This window comes from Tamandua tetradactyla, chromosome 4, assembly GCF_023851605.1.
Source record: "Tamandua tetradactyla isolate mTamTet1 chromosome 4, mTamTet1.pri, whole genome shotgun sequence".
NCBI classification, from domain to species: Eukaryota; Metazoa; Chordata; class Mammalia; order Pilosa; family Myrmecophagidae; genus Tamandua; species Tamandua tetradactyla.
Genome location: NC_135330.1, coordinates 181,199,776 through 181,215,956, shown reverse-complemented (window position 1 = coordinate 181,215,956; position 16,181 = coordinate 181,199,776). Strand labels below are relative to the sequence as shown.

The following is a 16,181-nucleotide window of genomic DNA, read 5'->3' as shown; positions in this document are numbered from 1 at the left end:
ATGAAAATGTCAATTATCATGCATATATTAAATAATGACATAAAAAAGGTTAACTTCTGCATCACTCAAATTTTACATAAACCATTTCTAAATCTTAAAATGAGAAATTAAGATTCAGAAGATGAGCTGTGCTGTAGGATGAATCAAACTGGATACAGTGAAAAAAGCCTGATGTTTAAAGTAAGTTATCTCTTAAATTTTCTTTTTCTGTAGAAATGAGAAAATATAGCACTCTTAGAAATACAGCAGAAATCAGTTCCAGAAGAAATATATACAATATGTGCTCTATAGCTAGAGAGCCTAAAAATAAATTAGCTTCTCTAATTCAAGACTAACAGAGATAAATATTTGCAAGGAATAAATAAATGCCCTTCTGTTTGATTAGAATGTAATGTCTTAAAAGTTCTCAGTAATTTTATTGGACAATAATTACCAAACCGGAATTCAGCAAAACAATTATAGCCAGATTTATAAAAAATAAAAATTTTTGTTTTCCTTAATAGCTTTCTCTCTCTTTCTACTTCTTTACTTTTTGTTTTTAAATTCCTTGCTACCTTACTTACTTGATATAAACTTGACAGTTTTAACTCAATTTTCTGCCCCAGTAGTTAAATTTCCACAATTTCTTGCCTATATTATCTCACTTATCATTTGGACTGTAAGCAATAAGCTATACAATAAAGACCATCAACATTCTCTAAGTAACTGCCCATCATAAAAAATTCTTGACACACACACACAAAAAAATTCTTGACAAAGGCATATTATGGTTATCAGAAAGAGATATGTCACAAAAAACAAACCTCATTAAGAACAAAAAAATTATAAAGGATTGATTATAATTTCTTATGTAGCATTTTTTCTATGGGTCTTAAACTACCTAGTGCTGCCAGAGGGTGTGCTCTGTTTTCCTTTACAAATATGGTCCCCAACTGGACACAGAAACTTGATACCAGGCAACAATGCTTCAACACACTTATCATTCTATTATCAAATTTCTCAAATGGAGACATGCCACATCTATCCAATAAAAATCTGAATAATTCTCAGAATACATTTTTCAAGACACTTCCTTTCCTCATCAAAAGCAGACTTAGGTTTAAGTGTACGAAACTCCTAATACTTATTCATGGATAAGAATCGTATTTTAACTGCACAAAGTGTATATAAAATACTGAATTAGAACGGAGAAGAACAAGAAGAGTGTTTTATATTTCTTACACATCAAAGAGGAAAGTTTCCTAATTTTTTTTTCCATTTTTATTTGTAAATGCTTTCTTCATCTCAAATAGTTTCTGGTGAGAAAACAGAGGGTTCCTGGACAGGAAGATCTTAAAGAAAGGAACAAAAGAATAGCATACAGAAATAAAGTGACACTCCTTCACTAACTGTAAGTTCAAAATAAGTTCAAGCTCAGCAAAAGGCAAAGAGGAAGCCCATGTAAAGATTTTTTTCTAGTTCTTACTCCTCAGCTCAGCAAAAATTAAGGAAAGCTCTCAGAAGCAGCATCCCTCGGGTGAATACAGGCTTCTCCTGCTTAATTAAGGGCCCTCTGTGAAAGTGCACAGAACGGATTCAATACTACACATTCCCTTTCTAAGTGGATGTACTTGTGGGTTTCTCAAGTCTTTAAATAGCAGAAAGGAATGACAAATCAAAGAATGAAGGCAGACCCCTTCTGCACAGTTCTGAAGAAGCTAAACTGTATTTTTTATGTCACGGATAGAAATATTGGATTGTCAATATTTCTAATTTATTGAAATGAAAAAAAATGGGGTGAAGTAAAGAATGACCAATTTATCACACCCAGATTTTAAATTATGCTTCTTTTATGCCATACTTTACAGTGGCTATCTGAACGGTCAAAGGACCTCACCTCTTTGTAACAGAGAGCAGCTGAAGGCCGTAGAGGAGGTGCAGGTCGCAGGCAGCTCAGGCTCCAAGGTTTGGGAGTTTTAGGAGGTTCCAATGGTCCCCAATTAATGGTGGTATGTGGAGTCCCATGATGTGAAGGGTGTGGGAGCGTGTGGTATGCAGGAGTCAGTGGCACTGGTTTGCTGTCTGAATGTTTGCTGGATGGTGTGATTGGATGGGAAGGAAGCTGCCAAGTGCAAAGAAGTTTGAGAAAACAGAAGAAACAAAACATAAGACACTAACGCATTTGCTCTAAGAGGAACTTTGATCAAATAGATAGAATCCAGTTTTTAAAAAACACTCTTAGTAAAATAACCCGCAAATTGTTATCATTTCTTTTGAGTCTCTGACTTTAAACAATCAGCTTCTTGGGTCAAACACAGTCAGCTGTGGCATATCTGGGCTAAGCAAAGACCTCCTTGCACTGTTTTGCTCAAGCTTCTTCTATCAATAATGAGCAGCACTAAAACTGAGTATCTAAAATCCTAAATATTCTAAAAGCCATCTCTTAATTTGCCATGGGAGTACCACTTGGAAAAAAGTATTTCATTTAGTATAAAAATCAGTATTTTATAAAAGAACAAACATTTCTTTACTGAGAATGTGGCCAAGGGTGAGGGTAATTTTTCTTTCAAGACACATCATTCACTGGCTGATGATATGAGTCAGCCCTGCCTTGTTTCGAAATAAAATAATTTATTGGCACACAGTCACACCCAATCCTTTTAGTATCTACGATTGCTTTCATGTTACAAAAACAAAGTACACTGCAACAGAAACCATGTGGCCCATAAAGCCAAAAATATTTGGCTCTTTACAGAAAAAGTTGGCCAATCCCGGGATAAAACATTTTCTTAGAAAAATCAGCTTTAATCAACACAAGGTTATCCAAAATCCTATTTCTCAGAGAAAGAAATTGTTGGTGGGGTTTATATTCCTGGGAAAGCCAAAAATATTCTAATACACTTAGAGTTAAAAGATGAAATATTAAACAAATATTAAAAAAAAAAAGTAACACTCAAAATTAACTAATGACCTCCAAGCCAATAACAGTAGGGTATACTGAACGGGAGAATGAGTTGAAGGGTTATGCAAACTAACCAGGTGAGGTAAGGTCCCTTTCTAAAGAACCGAACACGTATAAAGGGAAGCCCATACACTGGCTAATGTCGTGGTATGCAGGAATGTGAGCATTTAACTTTCTACGAAAACTACAAATAATCACAGGCTGGTCCGTGGTGCAATAGCAAAAGGGATGAGAGTGTGCATGAGACTCATAACATACTACAACAATGACAACAAAATAATTTTCAAGTAATTCAGAGAAAGAAAAAAATATGCAAAACACTCCTGTTAGCAGTAATACTGTAATACATAATGTTTGCTTCTAAAAACCAAAAGAGATTATGCTTTATGCTAAATTAGAATATCATTAACCCTGGATACAGATCACAAAGATAGCTCACAACTCCCTAAGAAGACTCTCTAGGAAGAATGTAGAACATTTCAAAAGTTTGCACGTGAAGAATTGTACCTTGAATACAGTGGGGACTTGTAATTATCTGTTGAAGGAATATTTTCCTTGCCACTAAGTGGCAAAAGAAATACTAAGACACCAAGTTTCAAACACAGAGCAAAGTTTTACTTGGTGAAAATTTTATAAAGTTTAGCTTCAGGCTATTACTGAGAATGTGCTTCCATTTTGCTTTAGAAATACACACATATTATATATATGTCCTTAGAATAAATTTAGTTCCATGAAAGCTAAGTATATTTGAAAGGAAGGAGAAGTTATAAAAGGCATAGCCACTCAAAATGAAATGTTAGCTAAAGCAAATGAATAGTTTTAATGTTCAAATTAAAGATTAAATGAAACTTTAATTTGAGTGGCACAATGAAACTGATCAAATTGTTACATCACAGTGACCTTTCTTGAGCTAAAATTTTTTTTTAGCATTACCTATTTTTTTTTAGAACAATTGTAGGTTTCCAGAAAAATCATGCAGAAAAATGAGTTCCTATGAAATGCTCCACCCTTATTAAGCTAAAACTTTTAATTTGAAAGATAATGAATGGAAAATTGAACTTGCATGCAGAAAATGCCCTATTAAAAACAAAAACCTTATATGGATGTGAGACAAATGTACAAACTAAAACTGTTTTTGTAAACATGATCAATTTTAAGAGATTTCTGCCATTTGAAAAATATTACCTGATAAATAAAATCAATGTTAAAATAATCAATACCAGTATCTTAAGCATAAAACACCAGAGATTTTAAACACTAGAACTTCGGTGTTAATCTATTTTGAAATGCTATCAGTATCTAAAATATCAAAGAGCTGTTGAAATACATGAAAAATGAATTTCCTAAAATCAAAACAATGAGTCAAAAATCACATTTTAATACTATCAACATGAATGACCTTTTTTAATCATCATACTTATATATTTTTGTTTTTTTTTATGAAACATACAAATACAGTTAAAATTCTGAGAAAAAATAATTTTTGGACTGGTGGCTCTTGGTAGTTTTGGTGAAAATGCTCTTAAGTTAGTCTTTTATGCTTACTCTTAACAAGAGAAGCAGTTTCTTATCTAAGTTTCATTGAACTGTGTTTGAGTACACACAATATTAGAACAGTTTTGCAATAATGATCATTGTAAAGCTATTCACATTAGATGGATATGAAGCAAATATCTGCAGAAAAAAAGTGAAGTAAATATTTTGCATTACTGACCCACATACTAAATCTGCTTTAAAGTACATAATCATTTCCTGTCAACTCAGCCAAAGGCTGATAATGTTTAGAGTTTGGAAGATGGAAAGCACATGAGTCCTTACAGTATGTGATGGCACAGAATGAGGCTTAATAGTGGGATTTCCAATTGATGTGACTTTAGTTTGCTTCTGTAGATGATCCACCCATTCATGTAGATCCTGCTGGTTGTTGCACGACACTAATATTCGCTCAATCATGTTCCCTAGAAGAGATAACAAGTAAGACACTAAAATGGAAAAACAGGTAAAAAATCATGCACATGCATATATACATACACAAACCCAGAATATAATTCAATAATACTTAAATATTAGCCCTCTGAAAACTTTAAGAATGTGCAAACAAAGGAATCCAACTCTCATCACAGTAATAGATAGCATTTACAAAAGTCTGTGCCTGTCACCTGATATTTCAAATGCATTTTTATGATTTTCACTTTCCTCAAGCTTTGCGATTGTCATTCCTGTCGTTGGTAGCTTTCCCTAAAAAAAAGAACAAACCCCCACCCACAAAAAACAATTAGTGTTTTTCTAATAAAGATACAGTATTAAAATAATGTATGATTTTAGAAATGGTAGAGAATTATATTCTTAAACCAAAAACACTTTCTTTGTAATAGATGCACGTATAAGACAGAAATCTCTATCTCGAACAAGAAATCATAATACTATAATCAAGAAACTGAATTGGCAAAAAGAAAAAAACAAGAGCAAATCAGAACAAAAACAAATTTCGTCTGATGAGTTACTCTAAACATAAACACTGGGACGCAAAAATATTATACATTACCTAAAAAAAAAAAAAAAAGGATGCTAAAACCTACAGCAGCTATTTTAAATGTTTGCTTTATTGAAAGGAAGAACATATTTGCCTCCTAAGGGAATACAGAAGTTTCAAGTCTGGAGGCAAAAGTTAAGGTGGAAAATTGGAGCAATAACAGGAAAGGTATAACAATTATATTTTGTAGTCCACCAAATGGAAAATAAGTAATTGTGCTAAATATGGCACATAATGGAAAAAACAACAAACAAACAAACAAACCAAAAAATGGTAGGCAAACAAGTCTTATCTGAAAAAGAAAGAAATCTTTAACTGATACATGGAATAAAAACATTAATGGAGAGATATAAGAAAAGGTAATCAAACTGATAAAAAGAAAGCAAAATTGAAAAAAAAAAAGTAACTTAGCCTGGTTCATTTAAACTATGATACATGGTACCCAACCAAGTCATTAAGAAAAGACTGGATTTTCTGGACCAAGTTGCCTATGGAGCAATTAGTTAGCTGAGGAAAAGGACTCTATATCAACATTTACTAATAAGCAGTGATTCCCAATGGGGTAAACAGGTGTCCCTCACATCTAGTGGGTAGAGGCTGGGGTGCTGCTACACCATTCTACAATGAACGGACAGGGCAGCCCCCATGCTCCAGTCTAAACAAAGAATTAACAAGTCCAAATCTCAACACTACAGAGGTTGAGAAATCCTGTACTAAAGTATGATAGGTAGAACATTAGACATGTGAACTACTACTTCTTGATATTTCTGTATTCAAATTTATTTGAAAAATGCTATATATATATATATATATATATATATATATATCCCTTTACATTCTTCATAACGCTCATAAGTATTTTAGTAGCTTTGAGAAGTTCTACAGAAAACAAAACTGTGCCTGTATTTAACCCAGTGTACCTTAAAATCTTAGTGTATAATATATTGTTGTTGTGGTTGGATTTAAAATTTTTGGATTTAACTTAAAGCCAGTGTTCTTTAAGAACTATACGTTAGAGTAGAAAAAAATGAATACTGTGCTGGTTTGAAAGGAAGTATGCCCCCTAGAAAAGTCATGTTTTAATCAAAATCCAATTTCATAAAGGTAGAATAATCCCTAGTCAATACTGTATGTTTGAAACTGTAATCAGATCATCTCCCTGGATGATGTGATTTAGTCAAGTCAAGAGTGGTTGTTAAACTGGATTAGGTGATGACATGTCTCCACCCATCTGGGTGGGTCTTGATTGGTTTATTGCAGTCCTATAAAAGAGGAAACATTTTGGAGAATGGGAGATTCAGAGACAGCAGAGCAGAACAACACAGCCACGAGAAGCAGAGTCCACCAGCCAGCAACCTTTGGAGATGAAGAAGAAAAATGCCTCCCGGGGAGCTTTATGAAACAGGAAGCCAGGAGAAGAAGCTAGCAGATGACACTGTGTTCACCATGTACACTTCCAGATGAAAGCAAAACTCTGATTGTGTTTACCATGTGCCCCTCCACTTGAGAGAGAAACCGTGAACTCTATCAGTCTTCTTGAACCAAGGTATCTTTCCCTGGATGCCTCTGATTGGACATTTCTATAGACTTGTTTTAATTGGGACATTTTCTCAGTCTTAGAACTATAAACTAGCAATTTATTAAATTCCCCTTTTTAAATGCCTTTCTGTTTCTGGTATTTTGCATTCTGGCAGCTAGCAAACTAGAACAAATACTAATGATAAATAGGTCCTATTGGTAGTATGATGTTTTCAGTGGCATATCTGTAGTAACATTAAGGACAAATCCCGTATGTCCACCAGTCTTGTGTTTATCCCAAATGGCAATCTCTTTTCCCTTAGGTTTACAAGACAGCAGGACCCTTTCAGGTACAGGGACATGAGTCTACAGAGACTGTGAGCCAACCACACAGACACTCCTTTGTTAGGTTTAAACTCTAAAGAATGGAATGAGATTCTTGGGGCTAGGCTATAAAATACTAAGCCAGATGGTACTGAATGAAAAGGATTCAGATTTAGATTCATCAGGGTATTTTAGGAAAGATGTAACTACCAGTACTGGAGTAAAACCCTGTAGTAGCTTTACAAATTAAGAGTCATTATTTTTCTGACTATCTCTATATGTATCTGCTTTACAGATTTTAGAAGTGCTTCTTTTGGAATCATAACCCCTTTTTGGGTAGTAGCCAAAGTCTTTTGTGCAGGTACCATCAAGTTATATCTACTTTTCATTCAGGATCCACTTACTCCTCTTTTTTGAGGCAATGCAAAACAACCTATCATATTCTTCATAAACGCAAATCAAAGAAAACAAAGTTCTGAATTTTGTCAAAGTATTATCTGGTGATCGACAAATCCTTTAAAAACTGATGGGAAGGGTACTAACTGCTAAAATTTCACAGAAAAAAGGCAATGAAATCTTACAAAGAGCATCTACTGTATATACAGAAAAAATATAAACTACTTAATATCACCATTATATATGAATGTAGAAAAACAAAACAAAACAAATAAGTCCCTTTCATTTTCTTCTTAAATAGGATCTCTGACATTTTCTCAAAGAAAAGTACTGAAATGATCAAAAAAAAAAAAATACCACAGTGGGATGTCATCAACACGGCAATATAAAATGCCACCTATAAAATCCTCCTGAGATTTAGCAAATAAAAGGACAAATTCCACTTGCTTAGAACTCTGGATGATGGTAGAGACTGGAGAAGGACTCCACAAATAATGAATGCAAGAAAAAGGAAAGTATCAGCTATAAAACTTCTTATCCAACCTGGTGAACTTCTTCATTTCCCCTCTGAAGCTCGGGATCAGAGGCAGTTGCCCAGAACTTTCCCATCTTCCACAGGGGAAAAGATTATAAAGTGACTTACAGCAACGAATTAGAATTCCATGCATATTCAGGTACAGGGACATGAGTCTACAGAGACCTGAGGAAGAACATAAAACTGCTGAGGGTTCCATATAAAAGGGTCCCCAGGAGCTTAAACAAATCACAGGAGCTGGGGGGGTGGGGTGGAATTCTGCATGAAAACAGAACAGATCAAGACTGCCCGAGAAAGGACAGAGGCAAGAAAGCTTTCTCCAGGATGTGAAATAATAACACAAAAAGTCCAATCTTAAAAATTGAACTGCATATCAAGGGTAACAATGAGATGAAGAAAAGCTAAGAAAACCTGATCTATTAAACTTGGGCTCTTCTAAGAGTCCAAATAAATTGGACCAGGTATCAAAGAAGAGGCTTAACACAAAGCCAACCATAACAACAGCAAATTTGAACAGGAAGAAGAAAGAATCAGCAAACTAGAAGAAAGAACAATCAAAATCATACAGTCAGAAAAACAGAGGAAAAAAAATAGAAAAAATTGAGCAGTGTCTCAGAGATTCGAGTGACAGGGTGACATAGGAGTCACAAAAGGAGAAGAAAAGGGAAAAGGGATAGAAAGAAGAATTGAAGAAATAATGACCAACAATTTTCCAACTGTTATGAAAGCTAAAAATATAATTGTTCAAGAAGCACAACGTATTCCAAACTGAATAAACTCTAACAGACCTACTAGGAGACACACACACACACGCTCATCGACTGTCAAATGCCAGAGATAAAGAGAATTCTGAAAGCAGCAAGAGAAAAGCAATTTGTCACTTAGAAGGAATCATCAATAAGCCTAAGAGCTGGATTGCTCATCAGAAACCACAGAGGTAAGAAGACAGTGGTGTAATAATATTTAAGATACTGAGAGAGAACAACTGCCAGTTAATAATTCTTTACGGGCAAAACTGTCCTTCAAAAACTGAGTACGGGTTAAAATACTTACAGACAAACAGAAACCTAGAGTTTCATCAACAAAAAATGTGCCCTACAAAAATTATTGAAGGGAGTTCTGTAGTTTGAAAGTAAAAGACAGGAGAGTAGCTTGGACTAGTGCAAAGAAATGAAGATCTTTAGTAAAGGTACCTAAGAGAGTAAATGCAAAACCAAACAATAATGCATCCTCAATACACAACTCTATTCTTTAATTCCTACAAGAGTCAGAACACAACTGAACAAGAAAAAGGTTTATTTCCTAATAATGGGCATGCAAATATAAAGTAGTAAACTGGGACAAAAGAAACATAAAGAAGGAAAATAGAGGGGAAAATCTTCCCGAAAAATCTACCACAAAGCTACTAGAGCTAATAAAAGAATTCAGCAAAGTGTCAGGGTACAAGACCAACATGCAAAAGTCAGCAGTGCTTCTATTCACTAGTAATGACAATACAAAGAAGAAATCAAGAGAAAAACTTCATTTACAATAACAACTAAAAGAATCAAATATCCAGGAACAAATTTAACCAAGGCTGTAAAGGACGTATATACAGAAAACTACAAAACATTACTAAAAGAAGTCAAAGATGTAAATAAACAGAAGGACATTGCAAACTCACGGATTGGAAGGCGTAATATTGTTAAGATGTCTATTCTACCCAAAATGATTTGTGGATTCAGTACAATTGCAATCAAATTTCCAACAGCCTACTTTGCAGACACGGAAAAGTCAATTATCAAATTTATTTGGAAGTGCCCCTAAAGGCAAAAACATCTTTAAAAAGAAGAATGAAGTTAAAGGACTCACATTTCCTGACTTCGGTGGTCAAAGAACATGGTACTAGCAAGGGAGAGACATATTGATCCATGGAATAGAAGTGAGAGTTCAGAAATAGATCTTCATGTCTATGGCCAAATGATTTTTGACAAGGCTGCCTAAACCATTCAACTGGGGAGAACAATCTCTTCAAAAAATGGTGCTGGGAGAATTGGATATCCATATGGCAAAAGAATGAAGTAGGACCTCTATTCTCATATCATATATCAAAATTAAATCAGAAGGGATCAAAGACCTAAATAAAGGAACCAGGAGTATAAAATTCCTAGAAGAAAATGTAGGGAAGCACCTTCATAACCTTATGTTAGGCAATAGTTTCTTAGACTTTACACCCAATGCACAAATAATGAAAGAAAAAATAGATAAATGGGACCTCATCAAAAGTTAAAAACTTTTGGGCCTCCAAGGACTTTGTCATGAAAGTTAAAAAATACCTACTCAATGTGAGAAAACAGCTGGAACCACATATCTGCTAAGGGTTTGAGATCCAGAATATATAAAAACATCCTATGACTCAACAATCAAAACACAATGCAAATAGTAAATAAAAAAGAAAAATAATTTTTAAAAGACAACACAATTTAAAAATGGGCAAAAGACTCGATTAGACATTTTTCCAAAGAGGATATTCAAATGACAAAAATACACATGAAAAGATGCTCAACATCACTAGCTGTTAGGGAAATTAGAATCAAAACCACAAGAGACCATTTCACACCCACAAGAATGGCTACTATTTAAAAAACAGAAAATGATAATAGTTGAAAAGGATGTGAAGAAACAGGAACAATCATTCATGGCCAGTAGGGATATAAAATGGTTCAGCCACTGTAGGAGATAGCTTAAATGATCATTTACTATTTCCATCAAATTACATCTGCCCAATATATTCGTGCAGTGCCATACCATGTATCAAACATCTCACCCTACACTATTCCACTTAACCTACACAATAAGACCTTTGTTAAACGCATTTTGCAAAACAGGACACTAAGTCTCAGAGAAGTTAGGCACTTTGCAAGAGATGACTTAAATCAGTGGCAAAGATAAACACGCATCACAGAAGTCTGTGTCCTTATAAGCAATCTATACACATTCATTCACACTTCTTTCCTTCTTTTATGCTTAGAAGCAAAACAAGAATACATTTACAGTCACATCAATACACACAAATAGGAACTGCGTGTACATACTTAACTATGTAACACTATACACAACACAAAAACTCAAAGTCTGAAAGTGATTGTCAGATCCAAAATAAACAATAAAATACCATTTAAAAATGTATTTACCTGATAGATAAAACCACTCATCCTAGGACTGGCAGATAACATTAGCAAAATATTTGGGAATAGGAGAAGATATCTTTCATTCTTTTCCTAATTTAAAAACAAACAAACAAATCCAAATAAGTTTTTAAATAGCATATACTTACAGATGTGAGCTAGCACATACTTATAGATATGTGCATCAATACTTTCTTTATCCTTGGTCCTAAGAACATTATATATTATACATTTCTTGCTTAGGAATTTCCCTCTACCAAATTTTATTAGCTAAATCAAATAGAAACAAAATTATGATAAAGTCTATATTAAATCTTAATATATGATTACGAGAGAGTGTTAAAATACAGGTGAAAACATGGGTTTACCTAAATCTTCAAAACAAAAGGTTAACAAAGTAAACTAACAAATCCTGAACTCACAAGAAACATTTTGTGTTACGAGTCTGCATAACATCTTAAAATAATAAGTGTTTAAATGAATTCAGCTCCACCATGAACTGTAATATCTACATTTTTCTGTTTGTGGCTAAGAAATAAAAGAGAAAAAGAACTTTGTGTGAGTAAGTATAGGTGGACCCCTCAAGTTAAAGGATAGAATAAAATGCCAAAATCAATTTTGGTCAATTAATTTCTGGCACTTCCCTAAAACTCCATGGTATGTCAAGTCAATGCTAGTTTCATCCCTCCCATAAATTCTGCATAATTTACATGGAAGACATTCGTATAAACAGATTTCTGTTCAAATGGGTTCAAATAGGACTCTAGAAGTCTTGTCTGGATACCATGATTATCTTTCCATTTATAAAACACTTAAATTACATTTTACTTAAATATGGAGACTAAACAACCATTTCCAGTGTGTGACACTTAATAAGAGTTTCCCAAGTGTCAAGTACCAGGTTGGGCAATTTCCATGTACTAGCTCATTTAACAAGGACTTTTGATTATAACTGATATTGGTGCATTTAAAATGATCAAGATGTCAACAGCTCTAAGTCTCCTTACTATACCATAAGCCTCTTTCTTAGGTGTTAAGGACAAAAGGCTGAAGATAAATTATAAGATAAAATTCCTATTAAATTTTACTTGTCATCATTTGACAGTCTCTTAAAATATTGTATTACAAGAAAAAGAAAACATAATATTCTAAAGCACTGTTGACTGCCACTGAGCAATCTTACAAAGCATTCAGAAAAGATAAATTTTATTTAATACAAATTAAATGATACTTTTAACTTGATTTTTATCCAAAGCATATTAATAATTTTAGGGAAAACAATTTAGAAACTAAAATAAAAACAAAGTTAGTTCAGCAGCATGCCCATGGTGCTCTTTTAATGTGTTTCCTTCACAGGTGTTTATGTATAAACTTTCCAAAGATGTGAGATAATCCATATTCAGTGTACTCCTGAACTACATTACCTCACTTCCTGCACACTGAATCATGACCTGAGACATGTAAACTACATTGCCCAGGGTTTTAATGTCATCTCCCTCCCAGTTCCGGATGGCCTCTGTCAGGATCTGCAACTCAAGCTCCTTCCTTTTCCGTACTTCTTGACACTGAGCCTGAGTGATACAGAAGAATGTTGTTAAAAGAGACAGAAAATCGCAGAATCATGAGTTTTAATCATATTGCTTTATACCTTGTTTCTTCTTAGATAATCTATCACACTATTTACTTAATTCACAAGTCTGAAATCAAGTCAAGAGAAGCAAAACAAACAGCTAAACACTATTTTGGAAAAATATAAAGCAGAAGAAATGTAGAGTAGTTGAGAAAAATATTGTTTTCCTGGCTTTATTAATGCCCACCAACATAAAATACAAAATGAAAACACAAGAAGTATAACAAGCTATAAATAAGACACGTATTTCAAAACCACACTTGGTAAGACAAAATGACAGTCATAAATTGGAGTCACGAGTATTCTGTTTTACACCGCAATCACTAAAGATGCTACAGATGGAGATTAAAATAGGAGATTAAATCATTTTTAAGTAGCTGTAACATGAATTATTTTATGCTCAATTATTTTTTTATTTAAAATTATCTTTTCATTCTTCTGCATCCATAGTCCAGTAAAGCATGAAAATTTACTAGCCATGGAACACCTAATACATATTTATTATTTCAACTCAGTAAACCTTGAATTACACTAAAGTAGATTTTTCATCAACTTTTTCAGTTGATAAACAATTTTTCCACATTCATTTGCCTTAATGTCTGAGGAAAAAAATATGCTTATTCACTTACTGAAAGGTTTTTAAAGGCAGTCATGGATTTCTGAATATCTTGTCGATCTGGATGATAATCCTTTGAATAAAAGAAGTACACTCTTAGTTTTCAAAACAAAGTTTGTCTTAAAAAGGCAATCAACAAGCTTGAAACTTTTCCAATACCTTTTAGGCTTTAACATGCCCTTATTTTTTCTTTTTTTTTTTTTTTTTTTTTACATGGGCAGGCACCAGGAATCGAACCCGGGTCCTCTGGCACGGCAGGCAAGCATCCTTGCCTGCTGAGCCACCGTGGCCGGCCCACCCTTACTTTCTTATTAACATTAGAAGTGTTGCTTCTTATTCTGTATGGGGATCATCATGGAGCCAATGATCTCAGACCTTATGGATACAATGGATTTAGGGAAAAGTTGTGAAATAGAATAGCCAAGAGCTAGGGGCAGTAAACTGATACCTGCTTTTGTAAATAAAGTTTTACTGGAATACATTCACACCCATTCTTTTACCTCTTGTCTATGGCTGCTTTCACACTGTAACAACAGAGCTGAGTAGTTGCAAAGGAAACAATTATGGCCTGTAAAGCCTAATAAATTCACTATCTGCCCCATTACAGAATAAGTTTGCAGACACCTAGCCAAGAATATAACTTGAATCTAAATTTCTGTCAGGCCCACAACCTGCTATTCAAAAATAAGATAAATATATTATTATCATACAACGATTTTTTTTATTACATTATTAAACTTATTATAACTTAAGAACTTATTTGTGGCTAAATGTTCCTAATATGATGATAACACTATTTAAAAACCAGTTGAAATTTTTTACAGCTTTTAGAAATTTTTCTATCAGCAGTGGTGGGTGGGATAGGAGACAAAGGGACAAATGCTCTTTTTTAACACTGGAATAAAGAGGAAAAAAATTAACAAAATCGTTATAAAACCCATTAAGTTAAAAACTCTTGGTAAACTCTGTTGATTCTTCCTTCTAAAATAAATCATTAGCAACAGCTGCTTTAACAATAATTCTGACAAAAATGTCACTAATTCATGGTTAAAGGCTTCTAAGTGAAAAATGTAAAAAAGTGATACCTCCATATGTCTTTCAAGTTCCTTGAGTAATGTGGGGTATTTATCTAGGCGCATAAATGGTTTGCTGAGGCCTGTGGTCAACACAAGTATTCCAGGGCTATTGGCACCTTTCATCTCCATGAATTCTCCCAATTCCTCACTGAGTAAATAATAAAACAATTAAAAAAAAAAAAAGACAAGGATGCCTGATGTTACAGTTAAAATAGACTGATGGCTCTCTTATTTACATTAGCAATAACCAGGATTTATGAAATACAATAATGTAACATATCACTTTATATTCTGAAGGCTATAGCTTTTATAACCAAACATATGCTGGTTATTTCAAAATACTCAAAGGGGGAAACCCTCGGAAAGTTCATGATATTGTTCCCATTATGAGCAACAGTAACTGTGTATAATAAAGAATACATGTTTTTGTCCTATGAAATTCCATTAATGAAAAGGCTATTTCACTATGTCAATTAGATACTGATGTGTCAATATGAACCCATGCATTCTTAGAGCTAGAATTGGTTTCAATTACCTGGGAAACCTCCAGATATGTAATAAGTTAAGAAATATTACACAGTTGCTTAAGTAAAAAATGGCTTAAAACAATAAAAGACTGAATCAGAGCATTAACACTTTAGATGCTGATCACTTAAACAAACATTCACTGAAAGTCAACTGTACTCTAAGTATTATACTTGATGACAAGTTAAAGTTCTAACCTTGAAGAATGAACAATGTAGTCCAATGAAATAATTAATATTTACTTGGGACTTCAGAATTTTAAAAGCATTTTCACATCATTATATTACTTAATCCTCACAATAAGCATAATGAAAACAACATTCCCATTTTACAGCTGAAGAAACTGGATACATACCCAGAAATCAAAGAATTTTAAAAGCAGGTTTTTAAAACTTTACTATTACTCTTTCACCATCATCTCCATTATACTTCATCCAACTTTTACTATCAACCATAAACTCTCAAGTCCTATATTTTCATGCAAACAATATATGCATGAGAACTCAAATTCAACAGTCATAGTGCTTAGAAAGACTACAGGAAAGTCAACAGTATAGCTGTGGAAATCAAACCAAAGACAGGGATTTGAGCTCCAATTTGTCACTAACAATTTTATGACTTATCTCAAGTCACTAAAACTCTTCAATTTCTTCATCTCTCCACTGTGGAACATAACGATCTTTAAGGTCCATGATAGGACCATGAGTCTATTTTCATCATTCATGCTGCACACACATCATTCCAGACATTTGGAACATCATTTCATCCTGAAAACAGGATGGTAGAAGAGATAACACCAGCTGAAGTTACTAATGTGATGTAGAGCACTGGTCTCTTGGTCAGAAAACCTGGACTTGAATCACAGCCAGGCCACTTATCCCAAATAACAAGTCTTCCTAGTCCTGAGTTTTTCCTTAAAA

The 16,181-nt window shown here is 33.7% G+C and overlaps 1 protein-coding gene across 9 annotated transcripts in view; it reads right to left on the bottom strand.

The window, feature by feature from the left end:
* ARHGEF7 (Rho guanine nucleotide exchange factor 7) overlaps positions 1–16,181 on the bottom strand; it is a 267,744-nt gene that overhangs the window by 25,573 nt on the left and 225,990 nt on the right. For 7 of the 9 annotated variants that reach the window (XM_077158695.1, XM_077158687.1, XM_077158690.1 and 4 more), the window contains 7 exons: positions 14,746–14,884; positions 13,674–13,733; positions 12,839–12,985; positions 11,421–11,507; positions 5,101–5,179; positions 4,760–4,899; positions 1,877–2,101 (listed from right to left, as the gene is read on the bottom strand). In XM_077158695.1, coding sequence (XP_077014810.1) covers positions 1,877–2,101; positions 4,760–4,899; positions 5,101–5,179; positions 11,421–11,507; positions 12,839–12,985; positions 13,674–13,733; positions 14,746–14,884 — 877 coding nt within the window. The remainder of the gene's footprint in view (positions 1–1,876; positions 2,102–4,759; positions 4,900–5,100; positions 5,180–11,420; positions 11,508–12,838; positions 12,986–13,673; positions 13,734–14,745; positions 14,885–16,181) is intronic. The other 2 variants (XM_077158691.1, XM_077158688.1) reach the window with 1 other exon arrangement.